Source organism: Dipodomys merriami, unplaced genomic scaffold (genome assembly GCF_024711535.1).
Source record: "Dipodomys merriami isolate MVZ:Mamm:240054 unplaced genomic scaffold, mDipMer1.0.p SCAF_25, whole genome shotgun sequence".
NCBI lineage: Eukaryota > Metazoa > Chordata > Mammalia > Rodentia > Heteromyidae > Dipodomys > Dipodomys merriami.
In genome coordinates this window covers 15566466-15584591 of record NW_027203937.1, presented here as the reverse complement: position 1 = coordinate 15584591, position 18126 = coordinate 15566466, and the positions used below count along the sequence as shown (strand labels likewise).

The window sequence follows — 18126 nt, the reverse complement described above, 5'->3', positions numbered from 1 at the left end:
ACCAAGTCTTTTCATTAACAAATCTTATATAATAGTAAGATTATATTCAAATATTATAAATAATTTATGACAATATTTTGGGGAATTTTTTCTTATTATGTAATGTTTTACCTACAAAATAGCTTTACTTTGGCATTTTGGCCTGCAAAGACTAAGATACTTACAATCTGTTCCTTTACAGAAAGTCAGCCAACTCCTGGTCTAGACTGAAGTTACCTTCCCAGATTCACTTCAGTCAGGTCCCTGCTTACACTTGGGACACAGGTCATATCTGATGCATGTCTAACTCTCCATGGCCCAGCACCTTCCTCCTGGATATGTGATCTACTGCGATCCAACCTGAATCCTTCAAGGTCCAGCTCCATGCTACGTTCCTTTACAATCTTCCCCATTCCCTCAAGTCAGAAGTGATTATATTCTGCTCAAAAATTGCATGACATCTTATAGAGTATGACTCTCTGTGACAGGAGCTTACCTTTGTGGCTAGACTGCACAGGTCCTGGAGAGGAAGCTACCTATGTACTAAAGGAGACTGACACATGTCTGTTTCACAGATAAATAATGGACTGAGGCACTTGTGGGTAAATAAAGGACTAAACAATGGAAAAGGCAATCTGGACTCTATTAAAAGTGTAGTCCAGGCCTGGTGTCCATGGCTCATGCCTGTAACTTAGTTGCTCAGGAAGCTGAGAGCTGAGGATCATGGTTCAAAGCTAGCCCACCAAGGAAAGTCCATGAGACTCTTATTGCTAATTAACCACCAAAAAGCCAGAAGCAGAGCTATGACTCAAGTAGTAGCTTGCCAGCTTTGGGTAAAAAAGCAAAGGGACAGCACCTAGACCATGGTTTCATGCCCCAGGATACACCCCCCCCCCACACACACACAGATGATTCAAACTCAGAATGAATTGTCTGACTTTTATTCCTGTCAGTGGCATGGGTCTTTGTATGAGAAAGTCTAATTATCCCAAGTTCCCTGCAGGTAGTGCCTGACAAGTACTAACTTCTATGTCAGCAGGCTGTGGGGCACAGCACAGGTAGGTAGCTCTATTCCCACTGACAGTCCCTCTACTTATCCTCTTACATTTCTCTCCCACATGTATTACACCCACCACTCCCAGTGCCCTCTGAGTAGAACCTCAGCATCTGAACTGCACATTAAACATAGTGAGTCACTAAATCCCCAAGGGAGAGAGAGGCTGGTCATCAGAAAGGGATGAGAAAAATGGTAGCCCATTCAGAAAGATCCTACAAACACTTGCTGGGGTGTCTTCTATGCAGGCCCACAGACTGGGCTTAAAGGACAAGACTCAAACACTGCTTGCAGGGAGCTTGGGATAACTTGACTTTTTTTACAGTTCTGCAGAACCATGTGATATAAACCAAATCCTTGAGGGAGATACTAGCATAATGTCACAAGAGAAACACATATAAATACTTAGAAGTCATTACAGTCTAAAAAAAATTCTACCCAGGGCTGGGAAGGTGGCTCAGTGGTAGAGCGCTTGCCTTGCATGAATGAGGCCCTGGGTTCAATTCCTCAGCACTACATAAGCAGAAAAAAAAAGCTGGAAGTGGTGCTGTGGCTCAAGTGGTAGAGCACTAGCCTTGAGCTGAAGAACTGAGGGACAGTGCCCAGGCCCAGAGTTCAGGCCCACGACTTGACCCCCCCCCCAAAAAAAAAAATTCTACCCAGCTGGGTGCTGGTGATTCATTGCTATAATCCTAGCTACTCAGAAGGCTGAGATATGAGGGTAAGAGTTTGAACCCAGCCCAGGCAGGAAGGTCTGTGAGACTCTTATCTCCAGTGAACTACCCAAAAATCTGGAAGTGGAGCTGTGGCTCCAGTGGTAGAGTACTAGCCTTGAGCAAAAGAGCTCAGGGGCAGCACCCAGGCCGAGTTCAAGCCTAGGACCAGTGCATGTGTGTGTATGTGCGCGCGTGTGCATGTGCACACACATGCACATTCACATACATTTACACACACACACACACACACACACACACACACTTACACACACAAATTATATCCGGAGTTTGTACATAATCAACCCATACTCTGACTGGTGGCATCTAAGAATGAAAAATCCAGAGTTCGGTAAAAATTCGATAATAACAGCTTATTAAGCACAGCAGCAACTCTGAATTCATTTTCAGAGCAATTTTAGCTGGTTAACATTCTTTCCTAATTGCTTTCACTAAAATTCTAATTTTGTGTTTTTTGTTTCATGCATCTAATGTGTTTTTTTTGTATACAAAATGGCAAGAGCCTTGTCTCCCCATTTAATTCATCTTTGCATAGACTATAAACAGTGACTCAGAAATGAATACTGAACTGAAAAAAAATATACAGAAACTCTTGTCTGAGAATTTCCTGGTTCTTTTCCTAGGAGTTCAAAAATTTGGGCAAACAAAGAGCAAATGGACCTTCTTCTATTTTCTCTGTACCACTCAACCCACCAGTGACGATGATGAGGATAGTTTCCATTTTGTAATTGTGGGCTAGGCACTATGCTCACAATTGTGCATATATTACTCATTCATTTGTCTATAGTTCAAAGTCTATGAAGTATCTTCTAAATACCACACAAATAAGCTGGGAGGATAAAAAATGCGTAAAGCAAATAAAACTTAACAAAAAGTTAAGTCAACAGCCTTAGAAAGTAGGTATTACAGTATTACTGGTTCTGTTTTACCAAGAAAAAAAACAACACACACACACACTAAATCCAGGGAGTACTCCCTGACCAGGCTAAGACCCCTTTTTACCTACAAGCCTCAATATTTCATGTATATTGCTCTTGCCACACTTGCTATTATACCTGTCATTTTCTTCCTTCCTTCCTTCTTTCTTTCTTTCTTTCTTTCTTTCTTTCTTTCTTTCTTTCTTTCTTTCTTTCTTTTCTTTCTTTCTTTTCTTTCTTTCTTTCCTTTTTTTTGCCAGTCCTGGAGCTTGCACTCAGGGCCTGGGCACTGTCCCTGAGCTTTTTCAGCTCAGGGATAACATTCTACCACTTGAGCCACAATGCCACTTCTGGCTTTTTTCTGTTTATGTGATACTGAGGAATCAAACCCAGGGCTTCATGCATGCAAGGCAAGCACTCAACCACTAAGCCACATTCCTAACCCTACCTGTCATTTTCTTACCATGTGTTTCTCTCTACAACTCCTGATCCAAGTCCAGCGTCTCACACGAGAAATGATAGATGTTTCCTAAATTAATAAATGAAAGACTTCCTTGGGTAACCTACTCTGCTCCATCCTCTCAACAAAAATGCCAAAAGCATCATAGCACATAGTAAAATCATTATTGAGTAATTACCTCCCTTTAGTTGGTGGAGAAAATCAAGACTTTCCCAAGGTCACACAGATTTTAAGTCATAGCACAATTTAAATGCAGTTTTAATGGTCATCAAGACTGTCACAGGATTCTAGGACATCTGCCTGGACACAAACAACCATCCCTTTAATGAATCTTCCAGAAGAATTAGCCAAGCCTAATGTCCTTAGAGAATTCTGGTCCTTGAGTTTAACCTTCATGGGAGGGCTGCCTGGACTTCACATACAGCCATCCATGTCAGCTCCCTTGTGAGCAGCAATATCCAGTGAACAGTGATCACACACTCTTCATTGGAAACCCCCAAGGCAGCCTTTTATGCTCTTAAGATGCTACACTGAACTTTGAATAAAAATATTATAAATCCCACTGCATTATTATTATAGACTCAGGATCGAGTAAATCCAACCTAATTCCCTGCATTTATAGTAAAAGCCTCTTTCACAAAGGACTAAAAGCCCTGAAGGATAGGAAGGAATTAGAAGATGGGAGCAGGTCAGGAGCAAAAATTATGCACAATACACACTGGGATATGATAAATTATGTAAGAATCTAGTCACTCACATACTGAGGCCAAAGGAGGATATGCACAGGAGTGGTGGACAAGGGCTCAATAGCTATGTGCAGATGATCATATAAAACAACATTCTATGAAATGAACTCCAAGAAAAGGAAACAGGAGGCATTTTTTGGATACCGTTATTACTGCTTTTGTTTTCTTTTCCTTTTGTACAGTAGCTTGTTCATATTTGCGAGGGCGAGGAAGGGCACATAAAAGGTGGAACAAGGATGAACAAATACAACAGTGGTACTCACTAGACATATGGAAGATAAACGATATTTTGTGGGTGTGGACAGGAGGGAAAAACCAGGAGAGAGTGAAAGAAGGGGAGATATGGTTCAAAAAGAATTGTACTCATTATTCAATATCTGATTCATGTAACTACAACCCTCTGTATATCAACTCTACAATAACAATAAAAAATTATGCACAATATCCTGCACTAGTTAACTGTGGGGTTCACGAGAGCCCAGGTTAGGCTGTGATTTGGCCAGAGTACTTGCTGCAGTTTTTGTAATATAAATGTACAGCCAAGGTCAAGAACTCCCAGGAAAAGGTCAAGGTGTGTGCAGGGAACAGGGAGTAGAAAGGCTAGAAGCACAAGATAGATCAGATTCTGGAAGACTTTTTCTACAGATCAAAGTCCCTGAGCCTTTTCCTGGAGGAAGGGGATCCAGGGAGAGTTTGGAACAAGGAGTGTTGAGGACTCTCGAACAACCCCCAAAACAAGGTGGGTAGAGAAGGTTGGCATGGACTTAGGAGAGACAGAGAGACAGTACAAGGGCTGAGTCCTCCCGAGAATGGTAAGCTGAAATGTGAGGACTAGGGGCACAAGGGTAGGGGACTGCTTGAACCAGACACAGCTGTGGTCTGGAATGAGGAGAACCAGATTGGTGAGCCAGTCTGGCCACTGACCTGCTGTGTGATCTCAGTCCTCACCCTTCCCTAATTCTGTTCTTCATCTGTAATGATGAAGATTCTGACCTTAAAAGGTCATTAAGAAGTCTAAATTTAAAAGATATGTTAGTTGGATGCTGGTGGCTCACAACTGTAATCTTACCTGCTCTGGAGGCTAAGATCTGCAACTGGCTGAAAGACAGACAAATCCAGGAGGCTCTTCTTTCTAATTAATCAGCAAAAAACTGGAACAGGAGGTATTGATTATACAGACGCTCAAGTGGGATAGCATTTTTCTGCCTTGAATGGAAAAAGCTCAGGGAGAGCACAAAGGCCCTGAGTTCAAACCCCAATATTGGAACAAAACAACAACAACAACAAATAATAAAATAAGAGGTTAAAGCCATTGGCACAGAGAAAGCACTAAGAAAATGAGGTCGAAACTCAATTATATCTCTGTTCTCTCTAACATTCTTTTGCATCTTGGCTTTGCTTGCCTTTGCCTAATTCTTATGGCTTCATAATGAGCAATCCTTGAAGACCGAGAGGCTGGAAATGTGCACTCTAGGATATGTCACAATATAGGCCAACCTTTTGAAGTCACCGGAGGAAATGCACAATGACCACAAGAGAATAGCAGAGTGGAGGAGGCAGCACTGCCAGGAGCCTTATGGGTTTTGTGGCTTGAGGTCTGGCCATAATTTTCCCACCAAAATAAGTTATACCAGGTTTAGTCCTGCAAAAGCCTTTTCATTCATCTGAAAGAAACAACATATTGATGGTAGACTGTGCTAGAATGAGAATAGGACAATGAAGAAAATCACTGTTTAATATATGTAGGTGGGCCAATGAGAAAGGAGCTGGGAGACAGATGGGGAAATAAGTATAGAAGCCACACCCTTTTTTTTTTTTTTTTTGGTCCGTTGTGGGACTTGAACTCTGGGCTTGGGCACTGTCCCTGCACTCTTCAGCTGAAGGCAAGTGCTCTACCGCTTCAGCTACAGCACCACTTCCGGTTTTCTAGTGTTTATTGGAAATAAGTGTCTCACGGACTTACCTGCCTGGGCTGGCTTTGAACTGTGATCCTCAGATCTCAGCCTCCTGAGTAGCTAGGATTACAGGCATGAGCCACTGGGTGCCCAGCTCACACACACACTTTTATTGACTTTTCCTGACTCCCTCCCTGGATGTCCATGTTTGCTGTAATCTGACCTCAGATTCTCTCATATATACAGGTTTAGTTCTCACCAACAGGTTGAAATTGTCCAGGTCTTTCTATTCTGCCTTTTCTCCTGAGCATCATGCTATACCTCCATTTAGTTGGTTTTTAGTTTAAATTTATTTTATTTTTGAGGTATAACAATACCTAGAATAAAGTCCACATGTCTTAACTGTTGACCACATAGGCTAAAGAGTTTTATAACACATCTGTTCCAATTTATACCCTTATTAGCCGTTTCCATATTCCTTCTGTAATGAGAATCACCATGCAAACCTTCTAAGACACCTCAAATTCAACTTATCCAAAGAGCTCAGTGAGTGATTCTGTTGTAACCTAGACATCTAGAGCATGAGATCTGGGAAATGTTCTAGGCTCCTCTCTCTCCTTTTCTTCCTACTTTCCATTAGCCACTCATTATTTCATTCTGTATCATCAATGTCCATTTGCATTCTTCCCTTGTTGAAAGTCTTCATCATCTCTCACCTAACCTATAGCTTCTTTCCTGGACTTAGCCATATCCTGCCAATCCATCCTTCCCACGGCTGGCAAACCACCTTTCCTAAACTCCAAAACTTGATCCTGATTTCCCTCTCTCCTTACAAGATAACAAAGGAAGCCAGGTGCCCAGTGGCTCACACCTAGAATCCTAGCTACTCAAGGAGCCTGAAGACCATAATTCAAATCCAGCCCAGGCAGGAAAGCCTGTGAGACTTTTATTTACAATTAACCACAAAAATAAGCCAGAAGTAGAGCTGTGAAACAAGAGGTAGAGCACCAGCCTTAAGTGAATTCAAGCCCCAGTAAGCAGCACAACAAAACAGTAAATAAAGGAGATGAATCCCACCTGTGTCCTCTTTCCCTCCTCATCATTCCATTCTCATGTATTGATACCTGTAAGTTCTATGTGCACAGAATTAGTTATAATTCCACAGTAACTTCTACACAAATCTACTCCTTCCCTACTCAGGATCCACTCATCCTTCAAGTCACATCTAGCCCACCAGTCACATTCTCTACACAACACATTCCAGAGAGCCCTCCAATCTGGTAGACTTAATTATCCTCTCCTCTATTTCACAGACCTACACAGACTTTTTATGATGGAACCTATAAGTTCTCAGCACATTTCTTTCTGCACAGTAAACACAAACCTCTTTAGAACAAGGACACCCCAGGACTTAGTTCAAGGCCTGACATATGGTAGACACTAATAAGCATTTCCTGGATGGAGACTGAGCTGAAACAGTATATGCTAATAAGACCTGAAGGAATGTCAAAAAGAAATGGTGTAGACAAAGTCTGTGCTTTCAATGGTCTCAAAACCTGTGTGTAGAGAAGAAGCCATATGGGCCCAAAATGCTAATAGGAAATAAATAACAGTTCTATGGTATTACTATAAAAATCACTGGAACCTGGTGACAATGGCTCATGCCTATAATTCTGGCTACTCAGGAGGCCAAGATAGGATGATTAAGGTTGAAGCCAGCCCAGACAGTAACATCTCTGTGACCCTTATCTCCCATTAATCATCAAAAAGACAAAAGTGAAGCTGTGACTTAAGTGGTATAATGCCAGCTGTCATCACAAAAACTCAGGGACAAACCTGCCCTCTGCCTCCCTCTTTATAGATACAGTAAAGGAATTAAAAAAAGAAACAAAGAAAAAAGAAGAAAAGTAAGCCATACTAGAAGAGATCATCAAAACCAACATTTTGTTACTTGAAAACACTAAAAAGCAAAATTAAAATTAACTTCAATAACATGAATACTGAAAACAAGAGTGAAGGCACAAAAGTTAATAACTGGTATGAAGGTAGGCATGGTAGTGCATGCCTGTAAGCCTAGCTACATATGAGGATCAAGGTTTGAAGCTAGCCCAGAGAAGAAAAATCTGAGAGATTTTAATTTCCAATTAAATAGTAAAAAGGCAGAAGTAGAGATGTGGTTCATTGGTAGCTCATTAGTCATAAGTGAAAAATCTAAACAAGAATAGGAGGGCCTGAGTTCAAGCCCTGGTACACCCAACTCATATCCACACCCCTCTCAGGCACAAAAAATGCTATGATTAGTTATATGTCAATTAAATTTAAGATTATTTAAAATACAAAATTTCCCATAACTATTACTAATTACTAAAATTAGTCCAAGAATAAATAGTCATAATATTCAGTGTACATATATGAAAATGGAATCAGGCAACTTGAGAGGCTGGGTGGGGTAGGATAAATGGGTGATAGTGACCAAGATGCACCGTACTCATAAACTGACATGCTGAATTGAAACCCCTCTGTACAACTACTTAGAGGTAATTTTTAAAAATTAAAATAAGTAAAATAAAATTATAAGTATGTTTAAAAAATAAAACTGGCCCAAGAAGAAATACAAAATCTGAATAATCATTAAAGACACCAAACTGGTAGTAAAAAAAAAAAAAAGAAAGAAAGAAAGAAAGAAAAAGACCCCAAGTCTAGAAACTTTCGTAACAGAATCTTATCAAATATTTAAGGAGCCACTCTTCTTATACAGCTTGTTCCAAACAATGTTATAATGTTATAATCTTAATTCTAACATTGCACAACAAATATTTTTAAAAAAGGAAAAGTTGTAGACCAATTTCACTTATAAACAAATGTGCACAGTTTAAATAAAATGTTTTTGCAAACCAAATCCAGCATAATAAAATATGTTTTTAACTAAGGAAAATGATTCCTAGTAATGTAAAGATGCCTCAATATTAAGAAGAAATTTTAACATATTAAAAAAGAAAAATCTTATGATCATCTCAGTTGAAACATTTAATAAAATTTATCACCACATACATTTTTAGAATCTTCTAGCAACCTAGGGTAACGAGAGGTTTTATAAACATACAGTAAACTCAATGATAAAACTTTAAAAGCCATTCAGTGTCCTGAGGCAAAGATGTCCATTGTCACACACTACAGAAACACAACAAAAACAAGACATGAGCCAGGTGCTGGTGGCTCATGCCTGTAAACCTAGCTACTTAGGAGGCTGATAATGAAGGGTCATGGTTCAAAGCCAGCCCAGAAAGGAAAGTCCCTGAGACTCTTAACTCCTATTATCCACCAGAAAACAGAAAGTGGCACTGTGGCTCAAAGTGGTAGAGTGCTATCCTTGAGCAAAAAAGAGCTCAAGGACAGCACTCAGACCCTGAGCTCAAGCCCCATGGCTAACAAAAAAACAAATAAAACACAAGACACATAAATATTGGAAATTAGACAATAAACTATTTGTTAAAAACATACATTATCTCCACAGACAGTCCAAGAGCATCTATAGACTTTCTCTCTCTCTGTAGAGAACACCAGAGAGTATGATAGTTTCCAAAAATTAACATGTAAAAAAATAATGTATCTGAGCAATAATAAATTAGAAACTGTAATAAAAATGAACTCTTCACAATAAAAAATAACAACTGAAAAAATAGCTTAGGAATAAATAAAAGAGAGAAAGAGAGAGAGAATATGGCTTTCCTCAAACGAATGGCATAAAACAAAGATAGAAGAGACAAAATAAATAAGTAGGAGGAAAGGAAAACATTTATGAAAGGAGATGGGACAAATGATTTTCTACATGAAAGGGGATATTTGACTCCTACTTTGTTCTATATGAAAAATCAAATAAAGACTTAAATACAAAAAAATAAATAAACTGGGCATGGTGGTGCACACCTGTAATCTCAACACACAAGAAGGAAGATTTGGAGTTTGAGACCAGCCTGGTATATATTGATAAAATGTCTCAAAAAATAAAAATTACAAATAATAACAAAATTTTAAAATGGTATAAATGGGGCTGGGAATGTAGCTTAGCTATACAGTGCTTACCTAGTATGCATGAAGCTGTGGGTTTGATTCCTCAGTACCACATAAACAGAAAAAGCCAGAAGTGGTACTCTGGCTCAAGTGCTAGCCTTGAGCAAAAGAAGCTCAGGGACAGTGCCCAGGCCCTGAGTTCAAGCCCCAGGAGTGGCAAAAAAAAGAAAGAAAAAATGGTATAAATGAATGTCAATATGATATTTCTGGAGAAAAATCACAAAATGTAAGTGTAGAGTATGAACAATTTGAATAAAAAGCAGATCTTAAAAAAAAAAAAAAAGCAAGCTGGCAACTTGCACCTTAAAGATGGCAAATCTCCCCAAGCAGTGTTTTCTTAAGTAAAGCCTGAAGTCTAATTCCATCAAAATTATCTGGAGAACAGGTTCTTAGGCTCCCTTTAGAATCTGATTATTCATGCAATCTTTCTGCATGCTGAAATTTGAGAACCATGCGTATAAAAGAAGGGCAACTTGGGTTGCCCATTATAAGCACCAGAGAGAACATATTCAAGTGCCAAGGCCACACCCCACACCAACTACATCACATTTTCTGGGCAAGGCACCTATGCATCAGTATTTTGGAAGCAATTCCATTGTACAGCCAGGTTAAGGCCTCTGACCTATATGCAGATATAGAAGGCTTGCTGCCCTTCCCCCACATGAACATTTCTGTCTAGTATAAAATTCCAACTGTATCCCAAATAAAGAAGATATGACTTCCTTACATAGGATTGTAACTTCTTCATTTCATACCTCTGGCACCCTGGCTGGTATATATAGTAGGCAGTCATTTTCTGAGATAAATTCAACAAAATGAAATTGGAATAAATGAATCAATATAGAGGCAAATAGCTGGGTGCAGTGGTTCATATATGCAATTCCAGCTACTTGTCTGTAATCCTAGGCTGAGGGCTGAGGAATACTGTTCAAGGCCAGCCAGGAGAAAGTGTTCAGGAGACTCCTTCTCAATCAATAGCTGGACACACTAGTATATACCTGTCATCACAGCTATGTAAAAGCTGGGATGAGGTGGATCATAGTTCTAAGCTAGCCTGGCAAAAAAAATTCACAAGGTTCCATCTCAATGGAAGAAATGTGTTGATGTACACCTGTCATCTCAGTTATGTGGGGGAATCATAATATAGGAGGATGATGGTCTAGGCACAGTCCTGGGCAAAAAGTGAGACTGACTCAAAATAACCAGAGAAAAGAAAGGCTGGAGGAAGTATAGCTTAATAGCAGAGAGACTGTCTAGCAAGTACAAGGCCTTCAGTTCAAACCTCAGTACTACCAAAAACATGTGTGTATGTGTGTATGTATATGTATATGTATGTATGCATATGTGTGTGTGTATGGAAGTGAATAAAAATTTCACCAAAATTCCATTGCATTAACAAATCTAAAACAGCACCAAGATACAAGCACAGCTCTTTCAGTGCTCATGGTTGGGGGAAAGATATGAGCAAAAGTATTGACAAACAGACTGTGATAAGACAATAAAGTGAGAATAGAAAAAATACTTTAAATGGCAGGACCTAGGAAGATGTCACTAAAGATTTGGCGTCTGAGATCAGCTTTGAGGTGCTACTGGGACTAAGGCAAAAGGAAAATGAGCAGGTGGAGCATGGGGCAATTCCCCGTCACATAAACTAAGTCAAATGAACTGTTCTCTAACCTTCATGCAAGGCTGGAGGGCAGACATCAAAGGCTCTTTTTCTTTCTGACTTCCTTGTTATTGCTCTCATTTTTCAAGTATTTTGCCTCCGGTTTATTAATTCTACCTCCTAGTGTCTCAGCTGATATTTTCTAAGAAAAGTTTCTCATTAGCATTTCTATAGGGAGCACCTGCTACCCCATCTATCCCTATTAACTGATGGCCAGGGCAATGGGGTTGACTGGAAAGGGAATTTTAATCTCCTTCTTATGACTCATCTATTTTCTAATTGAGAATGCCAGGTCTAAAGTCATAAATGGTCTCCCAGTGAAATTCATTCTTAACATTAGAAATGGTAATAAAGATATGCCTCTCAATTTTATAATATTGTCAATGTAAAATGAGTATATTAAAAATTAATAAACCTCATGATTGTGAATAATTCCAAAGACACCTCAGATACCACTTGAATGAAAAAAATTCCAGGCAAGTATGAATAGATTATGGATCAGATGTACTGTTTCACAAGGAAACTTTCTCAAAACCATGGTGCCAAAGAATATTCAATATTATTTACTGACAATGTATTAGTGTATATATATATATATATATACATATACATGGTTCTAAATGTTGAACATCTATTTTACATTATATATGAATTCATTAAGCTGATGGATGTGTCCTTTCCCTATTCAAGCAAACTGCTCACATTGATACCATGTGATGGATGTCACTTGAAAAGCCCATGGGAGGAACCAGTCACCATGGTGTAAACATGCCATGATTTATGTAGAGTGGCAGAAGAAAAGGTTTGGTAAATCAAATTATCTTTGAGATGGAGCCTTATTTGGTTTCTATGGTGATTTAAGGCCCATCTATGGTGGCGATGGGGCATAGTTAAATTCAAGACATACCCAGGATCAAAGCAAGGAAAAGGTATCAGAAAATAGGGAAGAAAATAAATGAACAATTAACCCTATAGTTTCTAAGTATTTTTCCTCTATGGTGTATTTACTGATATTCTTCAAATCTACTGTCATCCAAAGTACACTTCCTAATTATTGGTAAATTATTTTTCTTCCAGACAAAAAATTGTTAAATTTCACATCAAATTTGTCATGCATTCAAGGTGTTCATTACAGAAACTTATGTCTGTTAGCTTTCATTCTCCTAATGATTTAAAACTCTTTTGGTTATACAGCAAAATGGAACTGATGGTACCCAAATCATCTGTGTAATTATGTTTTATAGAAGACCTGAATTTTTTAAAAAAGCAATGTGAAATGAAGGAAGGGGTAACATTGTCAAAAAGCATTTACTCATAACCGACTTATGGAATTGTAACCTCTTTATACCTCTACTTAATAATAACAATAAAAGGTGACATGTTTAATATTATTTAACAGGTTGGGAGACTCCTAATAAATGCCAAAAACAGTCATTCACTCCAACAGCAAGAGAATCTCTTTCCCCTACCCAGTTCTAGCCCTTTCCAGCATGTGATTAGAACTGTGAAGCCTGTTTATTTCAGACTCAGGCTTTGTTGCAAGGGAAAAAACTACATAGAAGTTGTTAAAGTAAATAAATAAAATTTAAAACCTATGGAAGGACCTAGTCACCATAGTGTAAACAAAGTAAGACTCCATTTCAATGATAATTTGATTTATAAAACCTTTTCCTGTGTCATCTGCAACCCAAAATTTGAAGTGAGTTGTATCTGACATGTGCAGTCATTCCATCATCCATGAACAAAGCAAGTCCTCTGCCAGTATGAAAACATGAACAGAGAGGGTCACTCAACTTTGAGAACCTTGCCTCTATCTGGATTGGCACTAGCTACATGAAGGTGGAAGAGGGAGCTCCTGCCTGCTGAGTGATAAGGTTCCCCTTGCCACCAGATGGTAGTAGGGGAGTAGGAAGATGAAGCAGCTGTGCCAAGAATCTCTGATGTTTGGCTAGCCTTGGACTTCACAGGGAATATACACAAGACAGCCATGAATAGAACCAGAAAATTACGTCTGGTATTCCATTTTTATGCCCTTGATTGTTTGCTTCCTTTCTTTTCTTTTGATCTTTTTTTAGTTGCAGCATTAAAAATATTGTGAACATTCCACTCCCTGGACTATCAAAGGAAAAGGAGATGTGTCCTTGCTCACCCAGGGCTTTCTTTGAAAGGAAGTGAAGTACTACTGCTAGAAGGCCAGTGAGTGTGTGTGTGTATGTGTGTGTGTGTGTGTGTGTGAGAGAGAGAGAGAGAGAGAGAGAGAGAGAGAGAGAGAGAGAGAGAGAGAGAGAGAGAAAGAGAGAGAGAGAGAGAGGAGAAAGAAAGAAAAACAAAGAGATTGAAAAAGAACGTATAAGTGGGAAGTAAAAGACATGAAAATGTAGGAAAACATGAAATTCTAAGGCATTGTCTGTGTGGGCCTTGTCTTTCTGCAACATAAGAGGGAGTGCTTCTCATGTTCGTTTCAGGACATCAGTTTGACAGAAAGCCGCATACACGGACTTAGCATAGCACCCTAACTCTGTGGTCCTCCCCCACTGCACCCTCCTGCAGGAGGAAGGCATAAATGGCTGTGGCAGTGATGAAGGACCCTATAAGCCAGATTTGGAATGCATCTAGCTTAATTACTCATTGTGCACATCTGCTTCTTCAGAGACCTTCAAACCCAGGGTAACATATTCGGCATCAACTGGAAGCTGTTAGTTAACTGATACTGGTTGAAACAATAGGGCAGGACTGAAAGCTAAGCAGCCAGAAAAAATATACTGAATAGATGAAGGGCAAGGAAAGAGACAGAAGAACTGAGGCTGCAGCACAGGGAGAATTCTAGAGGTTGGGGGTGGGTTGGGTGTTTTAGTGCATGAAAGCATTCATTTACAAGGAATGTGAATGTGCTAAAGAGGGAGTTCTTGGTGGTGAGTGAATAAGAAATACATCTGAAAACACGAAGGATGTAGAGAGAAAGGAGATACCTCACTTAGAAGAGAGGGCTGGAGGCACTAGGAAGTGGAAATGTATAGAAATAATGTAGAACTGTATGATGAAGAAAGTAGTAATGGAAACGAAATCAACTGCCACTACATGGTAGGCATGGAGAGGTCTCTTGTATCATCTCCCTCAATCCTTACTATGCCTAGCACAGTGCTTAGTATTATAGTAGGTATTTAAATATGTATGAATTAAGCTGGGTGCCAGTGGCTCACACCTATAATCCTAGATACTCAGGAGGCTGAGATCTTAGGATCTCCAGCCTGGGCAGGAAAGTCCATGAGACTCTTATTTCCAATTAATCACCAGAAAGCTGGAAGTGGAGCTGTGGCTCAAGTGCTAGAGCACTAGCTTTGAGCAAAAAGTTCAGGGACAGTACCTAGGTTCTGAGTTCAAACCCCAGGACCAGCACAAGCAAATATATATATGAGTTAATTAACCTAATATCAATAAATTTGTGAGCAATCCTAAGAGATAACCATTATCAATTATAGCTTACAAATAAAAAGAAACTGAAGCACATGAAGGTTAATAACTTGCCCAATGTGTCAATCACAGTAAAAACAAAACAAAACAAAAACCAAAGGGGGGGTGGGAGAGAGATGGCTTCAAAGTAGTAGGAGTACTAGAGGAGGAAGGATCCTGTGGGCAATCTAAAAAAGGGTGTGGTGTCTGGGTGTAGCCCAAGGATTGAGAAGAGAGGAAGAATGAAGGCCAAGTGAAGTGGGCTAGCAAGGTGAGGGAGAAATCCCTTGGAAGGAATTTTTCTAGTATGAGGAGACCGTGGTAGGGGCAGCATCAGGCTAAGGCAGCAGGTAAGTTGGGTGGGAGAGGGAATGACATTGGAAAAACTGACAAGGTCTCTTTTGGGCAGCAGGGTTCTGAGCAGGGGGAGGGTGGGGGGGGAAAGGTGGCTAAAATGATAAGGAGAGAGAGAGAGAGAGAGAGAGAGAGAGAGAGAGAGAGAGCTGGGGAGACTAGGATGGACAATACTAACAGACTTTCCACAGATCAGGGCAGAGAAGCCTGGAATGTGGTTAGAGGAGGGTGTGGTCTGGTAAACAAGAGAAGGCTAAATGTCAGGCTAAATGTCTCCTCAGAAGGGGAGAAAGACCCTGAGCAGTCCTCCGCAGAGGATGGGGTGACCAGTCCCACAGCAGAAGCTGCTGCCTGCATCTCACCTGTAGGAGCTGCTCACTGCACTAGTCACCTCCTCGCGGATTTGCCGGTTCAGAGCATCTGCCATTGCTCGTCCCTTGCCACCATCAGGGCCTGCAGCCTGGGACTGCATGGAGGGCTCGTGGCCTTCGGAGCGGCGCACCATCCAAGCGGGCCCGGCCTTCCTGCGGGTGTCTCCCTCATCCGCACCGGATGGTTTTCCAGCCGCCGGGCCTCCTTCTTCGGCCTGGGTCTGGGCTGGAGGCAAGGGCGTCTGCTCGTGCCCTTCGGTGCGATGCACCATCCATGGGGGCCCGGCCCTCCTGCGGGTGTCGCGCTCCTCCGCACCTGACGCCTTTCCCGCCGCCGGGCCTCCCTCTTCGGCTTGGGTCTGAGCCGTAGGCATCGGTGTTTGCTCACGTCCCTCGGAGCGGCTCACCATCCAGGCGGGCCCGGCCTTCCTGCGGGTGTCGCGCTCATCTCCACCCGATGCCTTTCCCGCCGCCGGGCCTCCTTCTTCGGCCTGGGACTGAGCAGCAGGCATCGGTGTTTGCTCACGTCCCTCGGAGCGGCTCACCATCCAAGGGGGCCCGGCCTTCCTGCGGGTGTCGCGCTCATCTCCACCCGATGCCTTTCCCGCCGCCGGGCCTCCGTCTTCGGCCTGGGACTGAGCAGCAGGCATCGGTGTTTGCTCACGTCCCTCGGAGCGGCTCACCATCCAGGCGGGCCCGGCCTTCCTGCGGGTGTCGCGCTCATCTCCACCCGATGCCTTTCCCGCCGCCGGGCCTCCCTCTTCGGCCTGGGTCTGCGCGGCAGGCATCGGGCTTTGCTCGGGCCCGTGCCCTTCGGTGCGATGCACCATCCAGGCGGGCCCGGCCTTCCGGCGAGTGTCGCGCTCATCTCCACCCGATGCCTTTCCCGCCGCCGGGCCTCCCTCTTCGGCCTGGGTCTGAGCGGCAGGCATCGGCGTCTGCTCGTGGCCCTCAGAGCGACGCACCATCCAGGCGGGCCCAGCCTTCCTGCGGGTGTCGCGCTCATCTCCACCCGAAGCCTTTCCTGCCGCCAGGACACCAGCTCCTCCCTGCTCCATGGCCTCGGACTGCACGGGCCAGCGTTCCTGGCTCTTCGGCCTGCGCTTGGGCGCCCCGAGAATGGGAGCGGAAGTCTGAGAGGACACGGGGATCTGCACAGGCTTGGGGATCCAGGGGTGGTCTCCGCGGCGCGGGAGGGGCCAGGCGCGGAAGTCCTTCTGGTACTGGGTCTCGCGCTCGAAGGGCGCGTCCGACGGCTGGTACTCGCTGCGCGGCCGGCAGCTGGGTTCGGGCCGCTGTACTTTCCAGGCGCGGTAATCCTGCCGCATCACCGAGTCCGCAGGGCCGGAGCCGGAGGTGGAGCCGGAGCCCACGCTAGGGCCCGACCCGCCCCGGCCTGGCGCAACCGCAGCCTCGCGTTGGCCGCCAGGCCCCGGGGCCCGCCCTGTTGCCCGGGCAACTACATCCGAGTCGCCCTGGGCCGGCTGCGTCTCTATGGCGACCGCTCGCGCCGAGGGGGGCGCGGGCGCCGGCTGCGGTGGCGGCTGCGGCGGGGCGCCCGGGTGCTCTGTGGCCTCGGAGTACTTGGTGAAAACCAGCGGCACGGCGATGTCCGCCTTGTCCAGCTGGTTCCAGAAGCGGGCGATGCAGCAGGCCCGCGTGATGCACGGCCACGCCATGATGCTAGATGCAAAACTAGCTCGCTTTCTCCTTCGCTTCTTTTTTTTTGAATCTCTATGATTTAAAAACAAGTGTCTGGTCTTCCTTTAGCCCCCGACCCCCAACCCGCCAACGTGGTTCCCACCGCTTCCAACCCCAACCAGCCAGCTGCCTCCCCCTCCTCCTTCAGAGAGCACCTGGGGAGAGCTTATCGCTGGGATAAGGTCCGCAAAGTCCTTCGATTACCGGCTGCAAACGGCTCGGGGAACGCAGCTGCAGGGCGCCGAAGGTTGAGGGGCCCAGCGTGGGAGATCCCGGGCTGGGGCGTCTGGGTCGCGCCCTTCCCTGCGGCTGCGGCCCAGCGCAGACCCGGGTGGAACCAGGCAATGCAAAGCAAGGTGGCTGCGGGCTTAAGCCATGGCGCAGAGGAAGGGCAGACTAGCTCGATTCTCCTTACTGCCGGCCTCCTAGCAGGCGGAGACGGTCACCTCCAGCGGAGACCCAGCGCTGCTGCCTCTGCCGCTGCCTCCGACGATGCTGCAGCCGCCGCCGCTGCTGCAGAGAGGCGGCCCCACCCTTTTCTGCCTAGCGGGCGGGGGGGGGGGGGCGGGTGGCGGGGAGGGCGCGGATAAATCCAGGAAAGATGCTGAGAGAAAGCGCGACTGCAGGAGGGGGGGGAAATCACCTGCTGTCGTCAGCACGCGCTGCTGGGAGCGTGGCCTCTCTTTCCCCTCCTCTCTCAGCTCCAGCAGCTCCTCCCTCCACGGCTC

General features: G+C 43.7%; 1 protein-coding gene across 3 annotated transcripts in view; it reads right to left on the bottom strand.

The window, feature by feature from the left end:
* Window positions 1-17925, bottom strand: part of Map6 (microtubule associated protein 6) — a 64708-nt gene extending 46783 nt beyond the window's left edge. Inside the window, exon 1 of one of the 3 annotated variants that reach the window (XM_070034987.1) lies at window positions 15689-17925. In XM_070034987.1, coding sequence (XP_069891088.1) covers window positions 15689-17376 — 1688 coding nt within the window. In that variant the 5' untranslated portion in view covers window positions 17377-17925. The remainder of the gene's footprint in view (window positions 1-15688) is intronic. The other 2 variants (XM_070034985.1, XM_070034986.1) reach the window with 2 other exon arrangements.
* Window positions 17926-18126: the final 201 nt, after the last annotated feature.